We start from the raw sequence: 27911 nt of genomic DNA, 5'->3' as shown, positions 1-27911 counted from the left end.
GATCAACCCAGAGTCTGTGTTTTCTGTAAACAGGGGAGCTCCTATTAGCTTTTATTTATAAGGCACTACAAATTTCCGTAGTGCTATACAGAGCAAAACTCCAAAACAGGATAAACAAATATGTACGTATTAACAAATGGGAGGATTAAACGGACACATAATAAATACAAACAAGACTTGTAATACCAGTGCTGTGATAGTGAATGAAGCGGTAGCATACAGCGGGATCAGTAATATCTCTGGCTGTTCAGGTTCCAAGGCAATCAGTAGGGCTCTAGCCTGCCCTTGATTAGCTGCCTATCCTGATCATATTAATGTGGAGGAGTAAAGGCCAGTACTCACTGGCCGATTTGGAAGAGATGTGTGCTGAGCGAACCGCTCAGCACACATCTCTCCCGCTGCTCAGCACAGCGCAATGTGTGCTGAGCGTGCGGGGAGGGGCGCTCATTTCACCCAGTTTGTAGGTTTAAAAGTGCCATTTTCCAAGAGCAATTAATAATAAACAATATATTGCTTATTTGATGAAAGATTTAAATATAAATCTATTGTTGCTGTAAAACACTATTTCGGTTAATGCATCTCTGACTTCTTTTACATATTTGGAGATATAGCCTGCAGGCAAGGGCGTAGCTACCATAGGTGCAGGTAGTGCAACTGCTATGGGGCCCAGAGATGAGAGGGGCCCACCTTCACTGTCAAATTTACATGTGTTACTGTATATACATTTTTCGCCTTTGGGTGGTACGTAGGGATTTTTTCAAACTTTTTCCTTGGGGCCTGCAATATATCTAGGTATGCCCCTGGACCTGCTCATTGTAGTGTGGTATAAAATGAATTGTAGGGCATTTTAATGTTATAATAACATCCTTCAGATGTTAATATTCTTGATGCAATTGTTCTGCTGGTATACACATCTAAAGGTGTGTACACACGGTAAGATTTCTGCTATGCCCGATTTTCACTGTGCGATATGGACTGTGGTCGGTATCATAAGGCTAGATGACTGTGCTTGCGATATTGGCTATGTGCGATTTTGGCTAAGTGTCAATTTTGACTATACTTTTATACTAGATAGTCAAAATTGACTTGCCTGCACAGTCCATCTAGGCTTATGATACTGACCTCGCGGGGCCGCGCCCGCGCATCAGTATCGCAAGGTGACTTTCACCTTGCGATCTGCACTAACTTTCCTTGCGATTTTGACTATATAGTTAAAATTGCAAGCAAAAATCTCACCGTGTACACACACACCTTTAGACAGAATGTGTTTCTGCGGAGGCGGCAGCATCCTTCATGCATACATTATATAGCTATATGTAAAATGTGATAAACACATTAAGTAATACGTTTGTAATAAACATTGTTTGTAGAAACTTATAAACAATTAAGGGTAATGTCATGAATGCTTAGAATATTAACAGTTTTCAATCTGAAAAGTACTCAGTTGCTCCCTCGGTAACAGGTTGAAGTCAAAGAAGAATTCTTTTCTACTGTCAATGTAGAGCTGTTCAGCATGTTAAGTGTAGCATACAGCTTACTCAGAGTTTTAATCATTCCCATGGTAGACCCCTTTCATTTTTACTCTGTCAGCATCGGAGTGACTATGTACTGCAAAGCCTACAGCTTTTCTAGCTGGAAAAGGACTTAACGTTCAAAGTGCTTGTGTATCACTTTAATTACTTCAAACATTATTAGCCTTATCCTGCCATACCTTTCTTCAAAATCTTCTGTAGAGAAGTGCTCTTTCTGTTTTCCACTTGTTTTCTTTTCTGCATTTCCTTTTAGATTTTACCCTTCTCAGATTGTTACTTTTCTGTTTTCATTTGTTTCTTTTATCTTTGTTTGTTACTATGCATGTTATGCTTTATAGATAAATGTTAATGACAGTTGTTTGATATTAACCTATATTATCTCCAACAGGCTGGAGTTAAAGGCACGTTAGGTCGTCTTTTGGGTGTGTTTGAGGTAAGTAATCCTAGTTTACTGTTAAACATAATTTCTGCTGCGGGTTACACTGGGCTCCACAAGGAATAACATCAGGGTATAGAGTAGGATCTTGATCCGAGGCACCAACAGGCTCAAAGCTTTGACTGTTCCCAAGATGCACAGCGCCGCCTCCTCTATAACCCGCCTCCATGCACAGGAGCTCAGTTTTGTAGTTGGTGCCTTGCAGTAAGCAGGCAGTCAACAGGGGGCTGCTCCTGCAGCCTTAAAGAAAAAGCTATTTCAGAAGGAGAGAAAATCTGAAGACTTCAAGGGCTGCAGTAGTGTCTGGATGTCAGTCAGACATCCCCTGCTGCAGCTCCATCACTCCCCCAGCAGTGCTGTATACTCCTGCGCCCTGGTTGCCGTGTAATTACAGCGGAGGCTCCGGTGTTGTTCAGGTCAGTCGCACACTCGCTGCTGTCCTCCCGGATCGCGTGGCCGCATGTAGGGGGAGGTAAGGGGGTCTCTTTGGCCCGCTGTAATCGCGATCCGGCGCGGCCGGTGGGAGGCAGGCCGCGCGCACTGGCGTGGACACTGTAAGGGGCAGGGGCTCCACTAGCCACCAGGGCACTGGGCACAGGTCGGATTTCTTCATAAAACCGTTTGTTTGACAGCCTGCAGCGCCTGGTGGGGAAGCCAGCACGGGGTATAAGGCCTGACCTGTAGCCCCTCCCCCCAGCGCGCCATTTAAACAAATGTTCCCGCCCTGGAGCTGCATATCTCTCCCTCACTCCCTATCAGCCGCCATTACACGGTGTGTGTATATATATATATATATATATATATATATATATATATATATATATATATATATATATATATAGCTATGCTGAGTATTACTTTGTATTGCTAGTCCAGTGCAGTCTTATTGTATGAAATAACTTCTGCATTGTACATTGTGACTTTCTGTGTGTGTGCATGTAGCTGCTGAGTGACTGCCATTTCGTGTATTTAGCTCAGCCTGCTACCCCTATATTCTGTAACCTGAGGGGGGGGGCTAGGTGCATCAGGTTTATTAGACTCTATAGGTATTTCACGAGATATACTTACTGTGTATTTTTCTCTGTGATTTCTGGTCACCATATATCTCTTGGGTTCCCGGTTTGTGCTGATAACACTACACCGGGGGTTCTTGCCAGATACAGTGCTGCTAATATTGAGCTTCTCATTATGTCAGCTGCAAGGGGCAACGGAACTGGGGCTTATCCCACATTGAGTGGTGGTGACGCTGCAGACAAATTTGAGGAAAACGTGGCAGCAGAGAGTTCAGGTTCTGGGGGCTCTTTGCACCCCAGTGTGTTTGTAGTAATGGGGGTCCACAATGACCCACCCTGGGCTACCTTTTCCATGTTATTATATACGCTGGTAACTAAACTTATGCCCCTTGTGGGACCGCCTATGCCAATACAGCAGTTTATGGTCCCTGCAGTCAGTCTGCCATGGGTGGATCAGATCTCATCTTAGTTACAGCACTTGAACCAATCACTGACTAAAAAGAAGTCTAACTCTCGCCCACCTAAGACTAAGACGTCTTCTAAATGGGCCGCTACTTCCTCACAATCCACCACTGTTCCAGACACTTCCTCTGAGGAGGATGGAGCATACACTGACCCCACAGACACTGACTCTGATGCATTTGATGGGGAGGGACGGTCACAGGTGGATGTCCCTGATTTGATTGAGGTTATCAGGTTGATTCTTCAAATTCCTGATGAAACGGAGCCTGAGCCTAAAACTGAGTGTCTAAAACTCCGGGCAGATTTAAACGTAAGAAAGTGGTTAAACAAGTTTTGCCTCATTCTCAACACCTGGCTGACATACGTAAGGAAGCCTGGGAAAATCCAGGAACAAAGTTCACGCCGCATAAGAAGATGTTGGCTCGCTATCCTCTCTCTGCGGCGCTAAGTAAAAATTGTGAAACTCCTCCGCCTGTAGATTCCCAGGTTGCAAGACTGGTAGTTTCCTCAGCTCTGCCAGTGACTACTGTCACCTCTCTGAAGGAACCGATGGATAGACGTGTAGAGGGTTGTTTAAAGGTGATTTACACCCTAACAGGGGTTGTGCATAGGCCAACCATTGCAGCGACATGGGCTGCTGAAGCTGTTGAAGCATGGGCTCAGGAGCTGGAAGCGGAGCTACCTTCCGACGCTTCTGATCATGCTAGACAATGTCTCTCATATATTACCACTTCTCACTATCTTAAGGAGGCGGCTTCCGATGCCGGGGTGCTGGCGGCCAAGGCTGCGACTACGTCCATCTTAGCTCAACGTATCCTTTTTTGAGATCATGGTCTGTGGATCTGGATTCTAAGAAAACCATGGAGGTACTTCCTTTCAAGGAAGACATTATTTTCGGAGAAGACCTCAATAAGATCGTGGCTGACTTAGCTTCTGCTAAAACAGCTTGCCTACCGAGTATGGCACCTTCGGCGCCGAAGACTAAAAGTACCTTCTCTCGCTCCTTTCGTCCTCCAGGAAAGGCAAAAGGTCAGGCGTACCCAAAACAAGCTTGTGCTTCCAAACCCGCTAAGCCCAGACCCAAGCGGGCCTGGGCTGCCCATCAGCCTGCTTCCAAAACAGACAAGCCTGCCGCATAATGGGGCGGGCCTCCCTCTGGGGGATCTCAGGGTGGGGGGCCGACTTCTAGGGTTTACCCAGGAATGGTTGAAGACCACTTCCGATGCCTGGGTACAGGAAGTCGTCACTCGAGGTTACGCCATATCCTTCAAGAATTGTCCCCCTCATCGATTTTGCCTGACAGACGTCCCTTCGGATCCAGTGAAGGCGAAAACTCTTCATTCGGTGGTACAGTCCCTCCTGGACACAGGAGTGGTAGTACAGGTGCCTCTGGCTCAGAGAGGCAAGGAGTACTATTCACCGCTGTTTCTAGTCCCGAAAACCGAACGGTCCTCGCGGCCCATTCTCAATCTCAAGTCTTTGAACAAGTATATGTGGGTCTCCAAGTTTCGTATAGGAAACTCTACGCGCTATTGTTCTGGCCTTGGAGTTTGGGGACTATATGGTCTCCCTGGACATACAGGATGCCTACCTGCATATTCCTATTGCAATGTCACATCAGCGGTACCTGAGGTTTGCGGTGGGCAACCTTCATTACCAGTTTCGGGCTTTACCCTTTGGTTTGGCCACGGCTCAGCGGGTATTCACCAAAGTCATGGCGGTAATGACGGCTGTGCTACGCCGTCAGGGGATCAGGATTCTCCCGTATCTAGACGACTTACTGATCCTGGCAAACTCCCCAGAAATTCTCCTACGTCATTTGGATGTGACAATCCAGTTTATGCAAACTCACGGGTGTCTCATCAACTGGAAGAAATCTTCCCTGGTCCCTGCTCAGAGCATGGTACACCTGGGGGCATTGTTGGACACTCGCAACCAGCGGTTGTTCATGTCTCAGGAGAAGATCCTGAAACTTCAGGACAAGATTCAATGCTTCCTATTTCGTCCACAAGTGCTGATACATTCGGCAATGCAAGTGCTAGGTCTCATGGTGTCGGCCTTCGACATGGTGGAGTACGCTCAATTCTATTCCCACCCTCTACAGAAGTTGATTCTGGCCAAGTGGGACGGCTTGCCTCACCGAATTAGGTCTCAAATGATCTCCTTGTCTCCGGAGGTCTGTCTGTCACTGAGCTGGTGGCTTCAGGACCACCGATTTGAGCGGAGGGTCGTCCCTTCTGGATCTCCAACTGGGTCCTTCTGACGACGGATGCCAGTCTGAGGGGTTGGGGCGCGGTGTTGGAGAAACACTCCCTTCAGGGCCGGTGGACCAAGGAGGAGTCTCTCCTCCCGATTAAACATTCTGGAACTGCGGGTGGTGGTCAATGCATTGAACCTGTCCCAGCATTTGATACAGAACAGACCTGTTCAAGTACAATCGGACAATGCCACCACGGTGGCGTACATAAATCATCAGGGCGGCACTAGAAGCCGCATGGCGATGAGGGAAGTATCAAGGATTCTTCAATGGGTGGAACGCCATCTGCCAGCCATATCGGCAGTGTTCATTCCGGGGGTCCTCAGCTGGGAAGGGGACTTTCTCAGTCGTCAGGACGTACACGCCGGAGAGTGGAACCTCCATCCAGATGCATTTCAACTCCTCGTGGACAAGTGGTGCCTTCCAGATGTAGACTTGATGGCGTCTCGACACAATCACAAAGTTCCGGTCTTCGGAAGAAAGGACAAGGGATCCTCAAGCTGCGATTGTAGATGCGCTAGCAATCCCATGAAGCTTTCAGCTGCCATATGTGTTCCCTCCGGTGTCGCTCCTGCCCAGAGTACTAAGGAAGTTCAAACAAGAAGAAGGAACCCTGCTTCTGATCACTCTGGCGTGGCCCAGACAACACTGGTTCTCAGATTTTCAGGGCCTCTTGTTAGATCGTCCCCTTCTACTTCCACAACATCCAGACCTCCTCGTTCAGGGCCCTTGTGTTTACCAGGATTTGGCCCATCTGGCTTTGATGGCGTGGCTCTTGAAGCTTCCGTCCTGAGGGCCAAGGGTTTCTCTGAGGCGGTCATTCAAACCATGTTGAAGGCCCGTAAGCCAGCTTCTGCTCGGATTTACCATAGGGTCTGGAATTCTTACTTTGCTTGGTGCGCATCTAATAACCATGACATTTACAAGTTTAGTATGGCCAAACTTTTGGCCTTCCTACAACAGGGCCTGGACTTAGGCCTTCGTCTGGCATCCCTCAAGGTTCACATTTCTACCTTGTCGGTATGGTTTCAGAGAAAGATTGCTACCCTGCCTGATGTTCATACTTTCACTCTGGGGGTGTTACAGATTCAACCTCCTTATGTACCACCAGTGGCCCCTTGGGATTTGTCAGTGGTTCTGGAGGCCTTGCAGGAGTATCCGTTTGAACCTCTTGCATCTGCAGACCTTAAGTGGCTTTCCCTTAAGGTCTTGTTTTTGCTGGCTATTACCTCTGCTAGAAGGGTCTTGGACTTAGGTGCCTTATCCTGTAAGTCCCCCTATTTGATTTTTCACTGGGACCAGGCAGTTCTTAGAACGCGCCCTGGTTATTTGCCTAAGGTGGTGTCTTCCTTCCATCTTAACCAGGAGATTGTAGTTCCGGCCTTTAGTTCTCCTGAGTTGTCCTCCATAGAGCGGTCTTTGGATGTGGTACGGGCTCTCCGTATCTATGTGAAGAGAACTGCCTCCATTAGGAAGTCTGTTTCTCTCTTTGTACTGTTTGGTTTTCACAAACGTGGCTGGCCTGCTAACAAGCAGACCTTGGCCAGATGGATTAGAATGGTGATTGCACATGCTTATGTACAGTACATGCTGGTCTTCCAGCTCCTGCTACCATCAAAGCCCATTCTACTCGGTCTGTTGGACCTTCTTGGGCGGCCCGCCGTGGTGCGACCCTTGAACAATTTGTTCAAGGCGGCTACGTGGTCCTCGGTGAACACGTTCATCAGGTTCTATGCCTTTGATACTTCCGCCTCCCAGGATGCTTCCTTTGGACGCCGGGTTCTTGTGCCCGCTACAGTGTGTCCCCACCCATAAGGAACTGCTTTAGGACATACCCGATGTTATTCCTTGTGGAGCCCAGTGTACCCCGCAGCAGAAAACGAGATTTATGGTAAGAACTTACCGTTGTTAAATCTTTCTACGAGGTACACTGGGCTCCACAAGGCACCCACCCTGATGCACTTGGCTTCTTTGGGTTGGTATGTCATTAGCCGCTGACACCCTCTCCTGTTGTGAGTGTGTGGTGTGTGTGTGGTTTCTAACGATTGTCGTCTCTGTTACCTGCTACTGCATTGGACTGGTTAACGAAAACTGAGCTCCTGTGCACGGAGGTGGGGTTATAGAGGAGGCGGCACTATGCATCTTGGGAACAGTCAATGCTTTGAGCCTGTTGGTGCCTCGGATCAAAAGATCCAACTCTACACCCCGATGTTATTCCTTGTGGAGCCCAGTGTACCTCGCAGAAAGAGATTTAACAACGGTAAGTTCTTACCATAAATCTCGTTTTAATGCAGTACTTAAATGGGGTATATTCAATTAGGGTCGAAAGCTATACCCCAAAGTGTTAATGCTTTACACATTTCGAATTTAAGACTGCAGCCATCAATAGAGGTAAGTTTAGCTAGGTCTTCCATTATAATCCCTTAGATGTAAGTGGTAAAACGGTTAAATAATAAAAGTGATCAGCAAAACAAATGGCAAGGTTTTCAGGAAAACATTCAGGGGGAATCCATTCTGTTCAGTCGGTTTTAACAGCAGTTTAAAAAAAAAAATTATTGTCGGTTGTTAAAATACACTAATGATCCAAATACATTTCCTGCAGACAATGCTAGGCATACAGTGTCCGATAAAGTGCAAACAGATATTTTATCTCACGGTCTGACACCCATCAAAAATCATGGGCATACACTGAGATATTTTACAGTGTATATGGCTGCAATATCAGGGTTCCTTCCCTGGGGAGGAGACATTTCCCTGTTCCTCTGCTGTTGAAGGAACAGTCGATATTTTCAGATCCGTCGCACACATATACATTATATTTATCTGGACGCTCCGCCTATATTAGGGAGATCGCAAAGATAATTGTATAATGTATGCCGAGTATTCGGAGAATATCTTAATAAAGGTAAGATTAGCAAGAAAAAAATCTTACAGGTATGGTGTGGCGAGCCGTCAACAGAGCCGGTTTTAGACCATATGGGACCCTAGGCAAGATACCGGTTTGGGGCCCACCTCCCCTAAACAATTCATAGCACTATATTTGTGTTCCTGATTTATGCCCCCTACTGTTGTTTGTCATTTCTGCAGCAGGTTACTTTGGTTTCCACAGGGAAAACATTGGGGTGTAGAGTGGATCTTCATTCAGAGGCACCAACAGGCTAAGGCTTTAGCTGTCCCAGGATGCATTGAGGCCTCCTCTATAACCCTGCCTCCAGGCACTGAGAGCTTAGTTTCGAGTTGGTGCCTGCAGCAGCAGGCCACCTAACAGGAGGGCTGCACTGGGCAGCCCTGAAAAAGCTTTTCTAAGAAGATTTCTTCTCTGGGCTGTCAGCACTGTAAGTCACAGTGACATTTCAGCGCTGCAGCTCCATCACCTCCCAAGTGGCATTGCATACTCCCGCGGCCTGGTTCCCGGGTACTTGTGGTGGAGACGTCATGACTTAGGCACACAGTTGCAGACCGCTCTCCTGGATCACGTGGCTGCTACGGGGGGAGGTAAGAGGGTCTCCCAGACAGGACCCGCCATTAAATTGCGTTCCGTCCGTGACCTAGGGAGACATGTTGCGGCACTGGTGTGGACACTGTCACTGGGCAGGGACCCCACTAGACCACCGAGTACAGGTCGGGTGTACTAACACCCCATTTAATAAGGCTCACAGTACCTGGGGTGGAAGTCCAGCATGGGGGAGCTGGTGCTTGACCTGTAGTCCCTCTCCCGGCCCAGGGCGCCATCTCCTCGCATATTTCCCGCCCTGGAGCTGCCTCACACTCTCCCTCTCTGCCTGACAGAGACGCTGGGCACCATCTTCTGAGCATAGATGCTGCTGGTCTCCGGGATTACAGGGCAAGGTCTCCCTTGTAAAGCCGCCTGTACACAGTGCTGAGACTTTACAAACACTTGAGTATCCTACATGTCTTGTCACAGACAGCGTTAGTTGAGAAAGAGTGTACCAATTACATAATATGTTTGTACAAGTATTCTGATATATCCTCCGGTCTTGGAAGGCGCGGTGTCCAGTGTAGCTTTATTGTAATAATAATTTCTGCATTGTCTGTGACTGCTTGTGCCTGTATCTGCTGTAGGGCTTCACTCTGTGTTTCCCATATATAACTGTCGCTATATTCTGTACCCTAAGGGACTAGGTGCGTCTGGGTTTCATAATAAAGTGCTACACAGTATTTATCCAAAACGTATATTCTACTGTGTATTCAGTCACATAATACCATATTTATTTGCAGGTATTGTACTTTGTCTGGCTTTATCGTACCATGAGGGTAATTCAGACCTGATCGTTAGGCTGCGTTTTCTCACAGCCTGCGATCAGGTCTGAACTGCATATGCACCGCAATGCGCAAGCGCGACGGACCGCAGCAATGGGGATCGGTGCATAGCGACGGGATGGTGGGAAAAAAGCGATCACACGGATGATCACATAGTGACTGACAGGAAGAAGGCGTTGGTGGCAACTGACCGTTTTCAGGGAGCGTCTGGAAAGACGCAGGCGTGTCCAAGCATTGGAAGGGAAGGTGTCTGATGTCAGTTCCGGTCCCGGACAGACTGAAGTGATCGCAGCTGCTAAGTAATTTGTGGGCTACGCAGAGACTGCACAAAATCAGTGTGTGCAGCTCTGCTACACATGCGTTCGCACACTTGCACAGCTAGAATACACTCCCCCAGTAGGCGGCGACTATCTGATCTCAGGGCTGCAAAAATCGCTGCCCAGCGATCAGGTCTGAATTAGGCCCTAAGTCGCCCTGTTGTTGCTTTCTCACATAATGTCTAACAGAAAGGGCAGTAAATCAATGGAAGCTCCTGCATCATGCAGAGCATGCTCCAAGGATTTACCAGAGGGGGAAGTGTCATATGACGGTCTGCGTACTAATTGTCTTATGCCTCCCAGTCAGTCCGCAGTTCCACTGGTGTCACTGCCATCTCATATTGTACCTATGGTTAATCCGCCTTTGGGCGGAGAATTTGTCTAACCAACTGCAGCAATTGAATCAGTCTCTGGTTAGACAGAAATCTACACCAGGTCACTCCCGTGTCTCTGGGTCCTCTAAGCGGGCTGCTTCCTCCTCGCAATCCACAAACCTCTCTTGATGTCTCATCTGAAGAGGAGGGGGAGCATACGGTCCTATCAGACACTGAATCCTGTGTTACTGATGAGGATTCTCCCTTGCAGATTGATGTCCCTGTCTTAGTGGATGCTATTAAGCATATCCTTCAAATCACTGATGATGAGGATTCCACCACTGTGGCAAAGAAAACTGATAAGTTTAAACAGCAGAAGGTGGTTAAACCTATATTACCCCATTCTGATCATCTTGTGGACATCAGACGGGAACCCTAGTCTAATCCAGGGAAGAAATTCCCTCTGCCAAAACTGCCTTTGGCTCGCTATCCTCTCCCTGCAGTTATGTAACAAATAGGAGACTCCACCGCCAGTGGATTCCCACGTCACTCACCTCGTGGTGTCGTCCTCTCTGCCTGTCACCACTGTCACCTCACCGAAGGAACCGACAGATAAGCATGTGGAGGGAAGCCTGTAGTGTATATACTCCCTTACTGGAGCCATTCGTAGACCTACTATAGCTGCCTCCTGGGCTGCAAAAGGGATTGAGGCGGGTTTAGGTATTAGAGGAAGAGCTGCCCGAGGGTATACAGTGCATCCGGAAAGTACTCACAGCGCTTCACTTTTTCCACATTTTGTTATGTTACAACCTTATTCCAAACTGGAATAAATTCATTTTTCCCTCCAAATTCTACACACAATACCCCATAATGACAACGTAAAATTTGTTGTTTTTTTTTAGATTTTTGCAAATTTATTAAAAATAAAAATACTAAGAAATCACATGTACATAAGTATTCACAGCCTTTGCCATGAATCTCAAAATTTATCTCAGGTGCATCCTGTTTCCACTGATCATCCTTGAGCTGTTCCTACAGTTTAAGTGGAGTCTACCTGTGGTAAATTCAGTTGATTGGACATGATTTGGAAAGGCCCCCCCCCCTTTCTATATAAGGTCCCACACTTGACAGTGCATGTCTGAGCACAAACCAAGCAAGTCAAAGGAATTGTCTGTAGACCTCCGAGACAGCATTGTCTCTAGGCACAAATCTGGGGAAGGGTACTTTGAAGGTCCCAATGAGCACAGTGGCCTCCATCATCCGTAAATGGAAGAAGTTCATAACCACCAGGACTCTTCCAAGAGCTGGCCGGCTGTCTAAACTGAGTGATCGGGGTAGAAGGGCCCTAGTCAGGGAGGTGACCAAGAACCCGACGGTCGCTCTGTCAGAGCTACAGCATTCCTCTGTGGGGAGAGGAGAACCTTCCAGAATGACAACCATCTCTGCAGCAATCCACTGTCATACGGCAGGTACTCACCGCCGCCGGTCCCGGGATTCGTACCCTGCCGGCGCTGCTAGCGGTGGTGCTCGGTGGCCGCACGGGAGCGCAGTGCAGTTAGCAGCGGGAGTCATGGCTTCCTGGAGGCTGGAGGGAGGACCTAGTGGCCGCAGCCTCCCTGTGTGTCTGCAGTACAGGGGACGGCCATGTTGGAGACCAAGTGCAGCACCAATGAGCGTATGGGTGAGTGTCAGCCAATCCTGGTATTCTGCTGCCTATAAATAGCCTGGGATTTTTTGCATACTGTGCCAGTGCTTTGTTGTGGTTACTGTGTACCCTAGCTCTGTGTTCCCGCAGATTACTCTGTGCGTCTCTAGGTAATTTGGTCCCATCTCGCTCTCCGAGTTGTCAGCCAGCTCTCGTTGCACTATGACCACCAGCTTCCCCGTGCGCGATCACGGTCGACCACTCTCCTGCCGGTGTCTTCAAGTTCTCCAGGTTTCCCGTGGTGGTTTGTCAGCCTCAGTCTGTGTCCTTCGGCCACGTCTCCGCATCATCCAGTGGACGATCCTCGCAGCTCCTCAGTTATGTCCTCGCTTCAGCTAGATAACCCGTCTTCACAGTTCTTCTTCCACGTCTTCGCATCATCCAGCAACTTAACTTCACAGTTCTTCAGCCACGTCTTCGCATCATACAGCAACTAAAACTTCACAGTTCGTCAGCCACGTCTTCGTATCATCTGAATCAAACTCTTCTCAGTTCTTCAGTCTCGAATTCATTGGACATTCTTACAGTTTTCACTCACATTATCATCACATCCAGAAACCTACTCTCCGCAGTTAAGATCACGCCCCCACGTCACCCTGCAAACCTCGTCATAGTTCCACAGTCGTGCCCCTTCTTCAAACCATCTCTCTCTGCAAGCACCAGCCTCTTCCTTCAGGAGCTCAGAGACTTCATTCTCTACATTATCAGTCCCGAGCCAGTTTGACTTCCTACCGCTTTTCTCTGTTTGTGCCGTTAATAAATATATGAAAAGGAATTATCTTCGTCCTCCTTGTTTTCTGCACTCCAGAGCATCTGCTCCTTTGGTTGGTCTGAGTCCAACGGATTCACAAAAACAGCCTGTCCTGACATCCACCAATCAGGCCTGAAATGAATGAATAAGAAATATATTGATAGACGGCAGCTCACACAATGAGGATCTGGATATCCTCAAATTAAAATACACAAGGTCCAGAGAATTTATATATCAAATGTGAGCGCACAAATGAATTAAATTGGAACTTCTAATTTAATCAAAAGCTGCTGGTTTAATAAAAATACCTTTATTAATCTCCTAAAAACAATGAATTATATAAAACATTTGCAAACCATCTCAATAAAATAACAATCAAGAAAAAAAAGGGAATGAATGTAATATACAATATAAGCTCTAGCCAATTGGACTTTTGTGTCAGTAAATGGCATGCATACCGGTATGTTAATTCAAGCACAGCACAATCTTTTCATACAGTCCTGCTGGTTAGTAAAGCTGTTATCTCCCTCCAGGGGACTTGTTAGTATCAACGTTAAAAAGCTGTTAGATAAGCATAATTAGTGCTGTAATAAAGAGTCATAGTCCCGTACTGTTTACTGCTGGAGTATTTGTTTGCTTTAGCAATTTTGTTCAGGCAATAGTGTTTGGCAGCAGTTTATAATGATTTCACAATGTAATGCTGGTAATTACTTGTTCCCCGGCATGACACTCCTATGGGCAATGCTTACCCCTCCACACTGCGGCGGTTCTGGTTTCTCCTGCCTGGCTAGATGGTACCGGCGGCGTACAGCTGTCTCCAGCTGAGCATTGAACGCTAAAGCGTGTGGTGTGGCAGGGAGCGCTTGGTCACGGACCGCGACTTCCGGGTTTTTGATACTAACAAGTCCCCTGGAGGGAGATAACAGCTTTACTAACCAGCAGGACTGTATGAAAAGATTGTGCTGTGCTTGAATTAACATACCGGTATGCATGCCATTTACTGACACAAAAGTCCAATTGGCTAGAGCTTATATTGTATATTACATTCATTCCCTTTTTTTTTCTTGATTGTTATTTTATTGAGATGGTTTGCAAATGTTTTATATAATTCGTTGTTTTTAGGAGATGAATAAAGGTATTTTTATTAAACCAGCAGCCTCTGATTAAATTAGAAGTTCCAATTTAATTAATTTGTGCGCTCACACTTGATACTGTATATAAATTCTCTATGATAGAGTGGCTAGACGGAAGCCACTCCTTAGTAAGAAGCACATGTCAGCCAGCCTGGAGATTGTCAAAATGCACCCGAAGCACTCTCAGACCATGAGAAATAAAATTCTCTGGTCTGATGAGACAAAGATTGAACTCTTTCGCGTGAATGCCAGGCACCGCTTATCACCAGGCCAATACCATCCCTACAGTGAAGCATGGTGGCGGCAGCATCATGCTGTGGGTATGTGTTTCAGCGGCAGGAACTGGGAGACTAGTCAGGATAGAGAGAAAGATGAATGCAGCAATGTACAGACACATCCTGGATAAAAACCTGCTCCAGAACGCTCTTGACCTCAGACTGGGGGCGACGGTTCATCTTTCAACAGGACAATGACCTTAAGCACACAGCCAACATATCAAAGGAGTGGCTTTAGGACAACTCTGTGAATGTCCTTGAGTGGCCCAGACTTGAATCCGATTGAACATCTCTGAAAATGGCTGTGCACCGATGTTTCCCATCGAACCTGATGGAGCTTGAGAGGTGCTGCAAAGAGGAATGGGTGAATCTGCCCAAAGATAGGTGTACCAAGCTTGCTGACAAAGGTGTATCAACAAAGTATTGAGCAAAGGCTTATGTACATGTGATTTCTTAGTTTTTTATTTTTAATAAATTTGCAAAAATTTCAAAAACACTTTTTTTTCATATTGTCATTATTGGGCATTGTGTGTAGAATTTTAAGGGAAAAAAATAATTTATTTCAGTTTGGAATACGGCTGTAACATAACAAAATGTGGAAAAGTAAAGCGATGTGAATACCTTCCGGATGTACTTTATTTGACAATGCCAGACAATACCGGTCTCAGTTTACCACCGCCGCCTATTACATTCAGGAGGCGTCCTCTGTGGCGGGTGTATTGGCAGCCAAGGCGTCGACCACGTCTGTCCTGGCTCGCCGCATACTGTGGTTGAGGTCTTGGCAAGTTGACCTGGACTCCAAAAAGACCTTGGAGGTACTCCTCTTCACTGGGGATATTCTGTTTGGGGTAGACCTAAATAAAAGTGTCTGAATTAGCAGCCACTAAGACGGCCTTTCTCACCACTACTAATTCTTCTTTACAGAAGGTAAAAGGTACCACTTTTTGTTCCTTCCAGCCTCAAGGAAAAGCCAAAGGTCAGGCATACCCGAGACAATCTCGTGCTCCCAAAAACACAAAGCTTTAGGCAAAACAATCCTGGGCTGCCCGTCAGCCTGCTTCAATACAGGACAAGCCTGCTGCATGACGCGGCGGGCCTCCCTCTGGGGGATCCCAGGGTGGGAGACCGACTTCTACTGTTCACCCAGGTCTGGTTAAAGACCACTTCAGACGCATGGGTACTAGAAGTTGTCTCTCACGGATACGCTGTCTCTTTCCAGAGACGTCCCCCTCGCCAGTTTTGCACTACGGCTCTCCCTTCGGCTCCGTTAAAGGCGCAAGCTCTACAAACGGTTGTGAGTACCCTCCTGAGTACTGGAGTGGTTGTGCTGACACCTCAGTCCCAAAGAGGCAGAGATTACTACTCGACCCTGCTTCTAATCCCGAAACCCAATGAGTCTTTCCGACCTATACTCGACCTCAAATCTCTGAACAAGTTTGTGACAGTGTCCAGGTTTCATATGGAAATGCTGCGCCCAATTGTGCTGGCTATGGATCCCGGACACTATATGGTATCCCTGGATATACAGGATGCATACCTGCATATATACCTATTGCCATATCGCATCAGCGGTTTCTGCGGTTTGCTATTGGCAACCTCCACTACCAATTCCAGGCTCTGCCATTTGGACTGGCAACAGCTCCTCGGATCTTCACCAAGGTCATAGCCGTGATGACGTCTCATCTCCGTCGCCAGGGAGTCAGAATCCTGCCGTACCTAGACGACCTGCTGATTCTGGCAAATTCCCACACAGTCCTCCTCAGTCCTCTTTAACTGACTGTAACCTTCCTGCAAGCCGACGGGTGGCTTATCAATGGAAGAAGTACTCGTTGGTGTCAGCTCAAAGCATGGTGCACCTGTGGGGCACTCCTAGACACACACAGAGACTGTTTCTGTCTCCAGAAAAAGTCCTGAAGCTTCAGGACAGGATAAGATGCTTTCTCTGACGTCCTAGTGGATGCTGGGAACTCCGTAAGGACCATGGGGAATAGCGGTCTCCGAAGGAGGCTGGGCACTCTAGAAAGATTTATGACTACCTGGTGTGCACTGGCTCCTCCCACTATGACCCTCCTCCAAGCCTCAGTTAGATTTTGTGCCCGGCCGAGGTTGGATGCACACTAGGGGCTCTCCTGAGCTCTTAGAAAGAAAGATAGACTTAGGTTTTTTATTTTCAGTGAGACCTGCTGGCAACAGGCTCACTGCAGCGAGGGACTAAGGGGAGAAGAAGCGAACTCGCCTGCTTGCAGCCGGATTGGGCTTCTTAGGCTACTGGACACCATTAGCTCCAGAGGGATCGACCGCAGGCCCAGTCCTTGGTGTTCGGTCCCGGAGCCGCGCCGCCGTCCCCCTTACAGAGCCAGAAGCAAGAAGAGGTCCGGAAAATCGGCGGCAGAAGACATCAGTCTTCTCCAAGGTAGCGCACAGCACTGCAGCTGTGCGCCATTGCTCCTCACACACACTTCACACTCCGGTCACTGAGGGTGCAGGGCGCTGGGGGGGGGCGCCCTGAGAAGCAATTATAACACCTTGGCTGGCAAAAATACCACAATATATAGCCCTAGAGGCTATATATGTGGAAAATACCCCTGCCAGAATCCAGAAAAAAGCGGGAGAATAGGCCGCGGAAAAGGGGCGGAGCTATCTCCTGCAGCACACTGGCGCCATTTCTCCTTCACAGATCCACTGGAAGGAAGCTCCCTGGCTCTCCCCTGCAGTCTACACTACAGAAAAGGGTAAAAAAAGAGAGGGGGGGCACTAAATTTAGGCGCTGTATAAATTATATAGAAAAAGCAGCTATAGGGGACATAACTCAGTTAGTCCCTGCATTATATAGCGCTCTGGTGTGTGCTGGCATACTCTCACTCTGTCCCCCCAAAGGGCTTTTGTGGGTCCTGTCCTCTATTGGAGCATTCCTTGTGTGTGTGCGGTGTGTCGGTACGGCTGTGTCGACATGTTTGATGAGGATAATGATGTGGAGACGGAGCAGATGCCTTTAGAAGGGATGTCACCCCCTGCGGGGCAGACACCTGAGTGGTTGAGCTTATGGAAAGAAATGAGTGCACGTATAGACTCCTTACATAAGAAATTTGACGACATGCCAAATGTGGGACAGCCGACTTCTCAGCTCGTGCCTGCCCAGGCGTCACACAGACCGCAGACCCAGATGTCGACACTGATACTGACACCAGTGTCGACGACGATGAGTCTAATCTGATGCCCACTAAGGCCATTCACTGCATGATTGAGGCAATGAAAGAGGTGTTACACATTTCTGATATAACTACAGGTACCACTAAAAAGGGTATTATGTTTGGGGAGAAAAAACTACCCGTAGTTTTTCCCCCATCAGATGAATTAAATGAAGTGTGTGAAGAAGCGTGGGCTTTCCCTGATAAAAAATTGGTAATTCCTAAGAAGGTACTAATGGCGTTCCCTTTCCCGCCAGAGGATAGGTCACGTTGGGAAACACCTCCTAGGGTGGATAAAGCGCTCACACGTTTGTCAAAAAAGGTGGCACTACCGTCTCCGGATACGGCCGCCCTCAAGGAACCTGCTGATAGAAAGCAGGATGCGATCCTGAAGTCTGTATATACACACTCAGGCATTATACTTAGGCCAGCTATTGCGTCAGCTTGGATGTGCAGTGCTGCCGCTGCTTGGTCAGATAAACTGTCAGAAAATATTGACACATTAGACAGAGACACGATCCTGTTAACCATAGACCATATAAAAGACTCAGTCTTATATATGAGAGATGCACAGAGGGAAATCTGCCGACTGGCATCTAAAGTTAGTGCATTGTCCATTTCTGCTAGGAGAGGCTTATGGACTCGCCAGTGGACAGGAGATGCAGATTCTAAAAGGCACATGGAAGTGTTGCCATATAAGGGTGAGGAATTATTTGGGGATGGTCTCTCGGACCTAGTTTCCACAGCAACGTCTGGGAAGTCAGCATTTTTACCCCATGTCCCCTCACAGCCTAAGAAGGCGCCGTTTTATCAGGTTCAGTCCTTTCGGACCCAGAAAAACAGGCGTGAAAAAGGCGGGTCTTTTCTATCCAGAGGCAGAGGTAGGGGAAAAAGGCTGCAACAAACAGCAGGTTCCCAGGAGCAAAAGTCCTCCCCCGCTTCTTCTGCCAAGTCCGCCGCATGACGGTGGGGCTCCACAGGCGGAGCCTGGTACGGTGGGGGGCCGCCTCAAGAATTTCAGCGATCAGTGGGCTCGCTCACAGGTGGATCCCTGGATCCTTCAAATAGTATCTCAGGGGTACAAACTGGAATTCGAGGCGTCTCCACCCCACCGGTTCCTAAAATCTGCCTTGCCGATTGCTCCCTCAGACAGGGAGGCGGTGCTAGCGGCAATTCACAAGCTGTATTCCCAGCAGGTGATAATCAAGGTACCCCTACTTCAACAAGGCCGGGGTTACTATTCCACACTATTTGTGGTACCGAAACCGGACGGTTCGGTGAGACCCATTTTAAATTTGAAATCCTTGAACACATACATAAAAAAATTCAAGTTCAAGATGGAATCGCTCAGGGCGGTTATTGCGAGCCTGGAAGAGGGGGATTACATGGTATCCCTGGACATCAAGGATGCTTACTTGCATGTCCCCATTTACCATCCTCACCAGGAGTACCTCAGATTTGTGGTACAGGATTGCCATTACCAATTCCAGACGCTGCCGTTTGGACTGTCCACGGCACCGAGGGTATTTACCAAGGTTATGGCGGAAATGATGATACTCCTTCGAAAAAAGGGAGTTTTAATTATCCCGTACTTGGACGATCTCCTAATAAAAGCGAGGTCCAAGGAACAGTTGTTGGTGGGAGTAGCACTATCTCAGGAGGTGCTGCACCAGCACGGCTGGATTCTGAATATCCCGAAGTCACAGCTGGTTCCGACGACACGACTACTGTTCCTGGGTATGATTCTGGATACAGTCCAGAAAAAAGTGTTTCTCCCGGAGGAGAAAGCCAGGGAGTTGTCATCTCTAGTCAGAGACCTCCTGAAACCAAAACAAGTATCAGTGCATCGCTGCACGCGGGTCCTGGGAAAGATGGTGGCTTCTTACGAAGCAATTCCCTTCGGCAGGTTCCATGCCAGAATCTTTCAGTGGGACCTGTTGGACCAGTGGTCCGGATCGCATCTTCAGATGCATCGCTTGATAACCCTGTCTCCAAGAACCAGGGTGTCTCTACTGTGGTGGCTGCAGAGTGCCCATCTTCTAGAGGGCCGCAGGTTCGGCATACAGGACTGGGTCCTGGTGACCACGGATGCCAGCCTTCGAGGCTGGGGGGCAGTCACACAGGGAAGAAACTTCCAAGGACTATGGTCAAGTCAGGAGACTTCCCTTCACATAAATATTCTGGAACTAAGGGCCATCTACAATGCCCTAAGTCAAGCAAAATCCCTGCTCCTACACCAGCCGGTGCTGATCCAGTCAGACTCGTCCCCAATTTCTCCCTAAGGTGGTGTCAGCGTTTCACCTGAACCAGCCTATTGTGGTGCCTGCGGCTACTAAGGATTTGGAGGACTCCAAGTTGCTAGACGTTGTCAGGGCCCTGAAAATATATGTTTCCAGGACGGCTGGAGTCAGAAAATCTGACTCGCTGTTTATCCTGTATGCACCCAACAAGCTGGGTGCTCCTGCTTCTAAGCAGTCTATTGCTCGCTGGATTTGTAGTACAATTCAGCTTGCACATTCTGTGGCAGGCCTGCCACAGCCAAAATCTGTGAATGCCCATTCCACAAGGAAGGTGGGCTCATCTTGGGCGGCTGCCCGAGGGGTCTCGGCTTTGCAACTTTGCCGAGCAGCTACTTGGTCAGGGGCAAACACGTTTGCAAAATTCTACAAATTTGATACCCTGGCTGAGGAGGACCTGGAGTTCTCTCATTCGGTGCTGCAGAGTCATCCGCACTCTCCCGCCCGTTTGGGAGCTTTGGTATAATCCCCATGGTCCTTACGGAGTTCCCAGCATCCACTAGGACGTCAGAGAAAATAAGAATTTACTCACCGGTAATTCTATTTCTCGTAGTCCGTAGTGGATGCTGGGCGCCCATCCCAAGTGCGGATTGTCTGTAATACTTGTAAATAGTTATTGTTAACTAAAGGGTTATTGTTGAGCCATCTGTTGAGAGGCTCAGTTGTTTTCATACTGTAAAACTGGATATAGTATCACGAGTTGTACGGTGTGATTGGTGTGGCTGGTAAGAGTCTTACCCGGGATTCTAAATCCTTCCTTATTATGTCAGCTCGTCCGGGCACAGTGTCCTAACTGAGGCTTGGAGGAGGGTCATAGTGGGAGGAGCCAGTGCACACCAGGTAGTCATAAATCTTTCTAGAGTGCCCAGCCTCCTTCGGAGCCCGCTATTCCCCATGGTCCTTACGGAGTTCCCAGCATCCACTACGGACTACGAGAAATAGAATTACCGGTGAGTAAATTCTTATTTTCTTTGTCGCTCCAGAGTGTCTATACACTCTGTGATGCAAGTACTTGGCCTGATGGTGTCGGCCTTCGACGTGGTAGAGTACACTCAATTTCATTCCCGCCCACTACAGAGGTTAATCCTTTCCAAGTGGGATGATCTGCATCATCGGATCAGATCTCACATGATCTCTTTGACTCCCGAGGTTCGTCTGTCGCTGACCTGGTGGCTCCAGGATCAGCAAATGAGCAGGGCCATCCCTTCTGGGTTCTGCTAACAACGGATGCCAGTCTGAGGGGACGGGGAGCGGTGTTGGAGCAACACTCTTTTCAAGGTCGTTGGACCAAGGAGGAATCACTCCTTCCAATAAATATTCTGGAGCTGAGGGCAGTGTTCAGTGCACTACCTCTCGCCCTGCCTCTAGTACAGAACAGGCCTGTTCAAGTACGATCAGACAACGCCACTACGGTGGCATACATAAACCATCAAGGTAGTACTAGAAGCTGCATGGCAATGATAGAAGTGTCAAAAATCCTTTCTCCGGCAGGGTCCACAGGTTATCCACAGGATAACATTGGGATATGATGAAGCGACAGTGGATTTGCACCAATCAGTCAAAGCTTTTCGGCCTCCCAGCATGCAACGGGCCCGTCCATATATCCCCGCCTCCTGGCTCAGACAAATCAGTTTTTTGTTTGGTGCGGCAGGAGCCGGACCATGGTCAATGGGCTGCTGGTTTTTAGCAGCCATAAGCTTATACATTTTCTTTTTATAGTCTTACTATTTTTTTTAGTTATCTTTCTAAAAAGCGTCTTATACGTACCTTAGAGTCGCTCCAACAACTCTTTACTGGGCGGCGACAACGCTTACCCACGAGTACAGTGCTGTTTCGGCAGGCGTCTGTCGGATATACTAGCAGGTCCAGCAGACATTACCAGGCTGTGGTCGGAGCACGGGGAGAAGGTAAGGCATTAGTTCCTCTTAGAGGGGGAATACAGACACAGCCGCACTGCTTTGGGAGGAGACTACCAAACAGTCGCTGACGCATCTCCCACCTCGGGTGCACCAGCGCTAGCCCTTAGGGATCATAGGCTCCAGGAGTAGTATGAGACCGTGATCCCTAGGGTTGATGTCAACAGCGGGGAGTCGGACGCGCTCATGGTTGCCTCTCCCCTCGGTTCATGAACTGCTTTCCCGCTTCCGTTTGAGACACTGTGTACTAAGGGACCCAGTCACAGCATAGGCGGCTTTGTGACTGGCGCGTCAGTGCTCACTTTAGGTTCACGGAGCGGCGGTGTACACTAATAGTGTCTGGATCCACTCTGTTAGCAGACGTATTGATTGATCCTGGAAGCGGGCAAGTCTCCCTGTATCCCACTCTACTGAGTATGGGTTATACAGCACTAAGGGGGTAATTCCAAGTTGATCGCAGCAGGATTTTTGATAGCAATTGGGCAAAACCATGTGCACTGCAGGGGAGGCAGATATAACATGTGCAGAAAGAGTTAGATTTGGGTGGGTTATTTTATTTCTGTGCAGGGTAAATACTGGCTGCTTTATTTTTACACTGCAAATTAGATTGCAGATTGAACACACCCCACCCAAATCTAACTCTCTCTGCACATGTTATATCTGCTTCCCATGCAGTGCACATGGTTTTGCCCAATTGCTAACAAAAATCCTGCTGCGATCAACTTGGAATTACCCCCTAAGTCTCTATCTACCTTTTGAGTACGAATAGTTGGATAAGTGCATAATGCATATGAGTCTGATAATATTACTGTGGTTTCTTTCAATATGCGTCTGAATACGGTTAAAACTTATATAAAGTAATGCAGTAATATGTTTCTCCTACATAATTGAAATGTATCTGTAGTTGATTATGTGCTCATATTGCTTATTATGCTAATGTTTAACATGTGACTGCCTGCTAGTGTGATTGCTGACTTTACTAAAATTCTGTTAGTTTTTTTCTATCTATTCAGATCCTCAATACTGGTGTATAGCAGGGTAGGGTCGGATTGTGTATCACTTTAACGTGTCTTAAAGTGATTACAGTTATAAATTGTGTAGTACACTGTGTAAGTGTTGATTATTTATCATGTCTAAGAGCGGCAAAGGTGAGGAAGATACACTCACAGCAACACTCATATCATGTTTGTCTTGCAAAGCTGGGTTAACCTCTCAGGATCTGGTTCACGATGTTTTGTGTCTTTCACTAAGGTCTCTTGAATAGTACAAGGCAGATACAGGTGCAAGTTGATCCCCCTTGAGCTATGTTTGCACAAACATTATCCAGTATAGCTGAGCGGATAATTCCAACTTCTGTACCAGGAATAGATTACATGATTATCCCTTACATGCAGCTTTCCACCAGAAGCAGCCTCTCAAAAGAAACAGGCTGAAAACCAGTGGTAAGTAAATCTACATCTTAACAGTCTACACATGTTTCAGATGAGGATTCATAGGAGGATGAAGGCTCTTTAAGCTCAGGTTCTGCATACAAAGAGGAGGAGGTAGGCCTCGGCTCAGTGTACATAGCTGAGTTAATTAAGGCAATGAAAGCCATTCTATCCTTAGAAGAATCAACAGAGCCTGTGTTAAAATCCAAGGCACCTGTATTTAAATGTCCCAAAACAGTTAAGACTGAGTTTCCTGGGTCAGATAAGCTGACGGAAATCATGGAAGAGGCTTGGGCTTCGCCCAGTAAGAAGTTTAGAATTGGTTAGAAATGGAATTCCAATTATGCTCTTCCAGCTGTGGATTGTTTAAAGTGGGAGGTGGCCCCCAAAGTAGATATGCATGTTATTTGATTAGTGTGAAAATCTACATTACCTCTGTCTTCAACATCATTAAATGATGTCACGTATAGGAGAGTGGATGGTTTTCAAAAAAAAAATGTTTTTCCCTGTCTGGAGCAGTCCTAAGACCAGCTTTGGCTTCAGCCTGGATGGCAAAAGCAGTGGCTGCCTGGGCTGATGCATTGGCAGGAGATCTTTCAATGTTATCTAGAGAGCAAAAATCCCACATGGCACATATAAAACAGGCTGCGATGTTCTTGAAAGAAGCATCTTTTGATATGGGTACAATTGCCTCTAGGGCATCAGCTTCAACAGTGGCCGCTCGCAGAGCAGTTTGGCTACGTACATGGAAAGCTTATTCAGAATCTAAAAATGTTTTGGAGTCTTTACCTTTCTCTGGAGATAGTCTCTTTGGTAAAGAATTGACAGATATTTTGGAGTCAGAAGCAGACTCCAAGAAAGTAAAGTTTCTTTCCACATACAAATTCAAACCTAAAGTTCCAGCTTTTCGTCCCTTTCGGTCTCAAGGAAAAGCTAAAGGGAAAAGTGATCGCAAACAGCCCCAATACAACAAGATTGGTAAGACTAAAAAGCATTGGGCTACCAGAGGACCGGTTGGTAAAACAAAAAATAAGCCATCAGCCTGATGGTGCGGGCCGCCACCTGGGGGATTCCAGGGTGGGGGGCCGACTTCTTCAGTTTGCTCAGATCTGGCAGCAGTCTACAACAGATGCCTGGGTGCAGAAGCTGTATCTCTCGGTTATGCATTTGCCTTCAAGAAACACCCTCCTCTAAAGTTTTTTTGTACCAGCACGTCTCGGGTAGAGACAAAGGCCAGGGCTTTGCAAGAGGCAGTTCAAAAATTGCTTCAGTCAGGGTTAATCATTCCAGTTCCTCCTGCACAACGAGGACAGGGTTTTAACTCCAACCTGTTTCTAGTTCAGAAGCCAAATGGGTCATTCCGGCCCATACTCAATCTCAAAGTGCTGAACAAGTACATTTTGGATACCTCGGTTTCATATGGAGACTTTACGTTCCATCATTTTGGCCATGGAGGCAGCGGATTATATGGTATCCCTGGATATCCAGGATACTTACCTACATGTTCCTATAGCACTGTCCCAACAGTGCTATCTGAGGTTCGCTATCCTCCAACAGCATTTTCAGTTCCAGGCCCTACCTTTTGGGTTAGCCACAGCCCCCAGCGTATTTACCAAAATTATGGTGGTAATGGCAGCTTATCTCCGCTAGCAGGGGATAAGAATTTTTCCATACCTCAACGATCTTTTAATCCTGGCACAGTCTCAGGAATTTCTCCTGTGTCATATGCAACAGACAATAACGTGTCTGCAGAAGCACGGGTGGCTCATAAATTGGGCAAAATAGTCTCTGGTTCCGTCACAGTGGATGACTCACTTGGGGGTTGTACTGAATTCAAGCCTTCAAAGAGTATTTTTACCTCTGAACAAGATATCCAAAGTTCAGTCAGGGATTCAGGAGCTGCTACATAGTCAAAGGGTATCCATTCATGAAGCAATGCGTGTGATGGGATTGATGGTGTCAACATTTTTGACATGTTGGAGTATGCTCAGTTCCACCTGAGGACTCTGCAGTATCTGATCTTTGACAAATGGAATGGGTTTCATCAGCTGATAAAAACGCATGGTCCTTACGGTGGAAGTAAGAAGGTAGTTAGCCTGATGGCTACAGACATCCCATCTGGACAAAGGGAGACCCTTTTAGATATCAGATTGGGAAATTCTGACAACAGATGCCAGTCTCCAGGGCTGGGGAGCAGTGTCAGGAAGGTTTTGTTTCCAGGGGCAATGGACCAAGGAAGAAGGTGGCCTGCCAATAAATATATTGGAACTTTGGGCCATATACATAGCACTGATTCAGGCAAAGGACATCCTTCAGTCAGACCAGTTCAGATCTGCTCGGACAATGCGAAGGCAGTAGCGTTAACTCAACTATCATGGAGGAACTCACAGCCAGAAAGCGATGAAGGAGGTAAGTCACACACTAAAGTGGGCAGAACTTCATCATCCAGCCTTGTCCGCAGGTTCGTTCTGGGAGTCCTAAACTGGGAAGCGGATTTTCTCAGTCAACACGCCTTTCAGGCAATCGAACGGGCTCTACACCCGGAGGTCTTCCAGACTCAAGTCAACAAGTGGGGGTTGCCAGATATAGATCTCATGGCGTCCCATCAGAACAACAAAGTTCTCGCATATGGGTCAAGAACAAAGCATCCCAGACCGATCTTTGTGGATGCCCTGTCGGTGAGATGGGACTTAATCTGGCCTATGTGTTTCTTCCAATCACCTTATTACCCAGGGTGGTGAGAGAGATAAAGCAAGGAAAGGGTGCCGTGATACTGATATCTCCGGCTTGGCCCAGAAGACATTGTTATACAGATCTGCAGAGAATATCGATGGATGCTCCATTCCTGCTCCCTCAACGTCCAGATCTACTGACGCAGGGTCCTTGTTATCACAGACATCTGGATCGACTGTCTTTGACGGCATGGCTCTTGAGACCTCTATCTTGAAGTCAAGAGGATTCTCACAACAGGTACTTCAAACAATGCTCAGAGCAAGGAAACCTTCCTCAGCTCGAATTCACAGGATCATAGAATATGGCAAACCTGTATTCATTGGTGCAGTGAACGGAAAATGGACCCTAGGTCTTTCAGAGTTTCCAGGATCTTAGCATTCCTTCAGGCAGGAATGGATAAAGGTTTGAAGGTATTTTCCTTGAGAGTGCAAGTGTCAGCATTGACTGTATGGTTCCAAAAGAAAATTGCCAATTTACAGGATGTGCATGCTTTTTTCCAGGAAATGCTGTGCATTCAACCTCCTTTTGTTCCTCCTACAGTGCCTTGGAACTTAACTTTAGTACTAAAGGCCCTTCAAGTTGCCCCATTTGAACCACTTAAGAAAGTGGATCTTAAATGGTTGATAGCTAAAGTTCTCTTTCTACTGGCTGTGGCGTCAGCTAGAAGAGTGTCAGATTTAGGGGCATTGTCATGTTGTTCCCCATTTTAGATTTTTTTTATCCAGATAAAGCAGTTCTCAGAATTAGATCTGATTATCTTCCTAAGATGGTGTCTAAATTCCATCTTAACGAAGAAATTGTAGTCCCGGCTTTCCAGGTACCGGGCCTTTTTGCGGGAGATGAATCGCTGGACGCGGTCCGTGCCTTAAGGATCTAAGTGGATCGTACCAGTGCCATCAGAAAGACAGATTCTCTCTTCATTCTCTACGGATTTCACAAGAGAGGATGTCTTGCTGATAAGCAGACACTGGCGAGGTGGCTTCGAATGACTATTTCAGAAGCATATTCTCACGCTGATCTCCCTGTTCCGCATAATGTCTCTGCTCATTGTACTCGTAAGGTAGGTCCATCATGGGCAGCACATCGGATATGTAAGGCAGCCACATGGTCTTCCATTAACACATTCATTAGACATCATGCGGTGGATACCTTTGCCACTTAGGACGCTGAATTCTGGCAAAGGATTCTCCTGTCCAATCGGGAGCATCCCCACAACTAAATTGCTTTGGGAAATCCCAATGTTATCCTGTGGATAACCTGTGGACCCTGCCAGAGAAATATACTTTATGGTAAGAACTTACCGTTGATAACAGTATTTCTCCTAAGTCCACAGGATCCACAAGGATCCCACCCCGAGGCACCTGATTTGAGGATCCTTTTACTTGCTAACCTCTTCCTTCTTGTACGGAAGGGTGTGCACGTGTGTTCTTTTCGCCTGATTAGGGCTATCTATGATGCTCCTGCCTTAAGCTTTGGGAAAACAACTGATTTGTCTGAGCCAGGAGGCGGGGATATATGGACGGTCCCATTGCATGCTGGGAGGCCGAAAAGCTTTGACCAATTGGTGCAAATTCGCTGTTGCTTTATCATATCCCGATGTTATCTTGTGGATCCTGTAGACTTAGGAGAAATACCGTTATCAACGGTAAGTTCTTACCATAACGTATATTTCTGCTGCGGGGTACACTGGGCTCCACAAGGAATCACATCGGGGGTGTAGAGTAGGATCTTGATCCGAGGCACCAACATGCTCAAAGCTTTAGACTGTTCCAAAGATGCACTGCGCCGCCTCCTCTATAACCCCGCCTCCATGCCAGTGAGCTCAGTTTGTAGTTGGTGCTGGGGGCTGCATCAGGCAGCCTATTCTTAGC

At 47.4% G+C, this 27911-nt stretch overlaps 1 protein-coding gene across 3 annotated transcripts in view; it reads left to right on the top strand.

Annotated features, from left to right (window-relative positions):
* The window catches only part of NUDT3 (nudix hydrolase 3), a 187264-nt gene that overhangs the window by 138734 nt on the left and 20619 nt on the right, over positions 1-27911 (top strand). For 2 of the 3 annotated variants that reach the window (XM_063954889.1, XM_063954887.1), the window contains exon 3: positions 1921-1965. The exons of the other annotated variant lie outside the window; for it this stretch is intronic. In XM_063954889.1, coding sequence (XP_063810959.1) covers positions 1921-1965 — 45 coding nt within the window. The remainder of the gene's footprint in view (positions 1-1920; positions 1966-27911) is intronic. 3 annotated transcript variants of the gene reach the window in all.

This window comes from Pseudophryne corroboree, chromosome 2, assembly GCF_028390025.1.
Source record: "Pseudophryne corroboree isolate aPseCor3 chromosome 2, aPseCor3.hap2, whole genome shotgun sequence".
In the NCBI taxonomy this organism is placed as follows: Eukaryota; Metazoa; Chordata; class Amphibia; order Anura; family Myobatrachidae; genus Pseudophryne; species Pseudophryne corroboree.
This window is presented reverse-complemented; position numbering and strand designations above follow the sequence as displayed.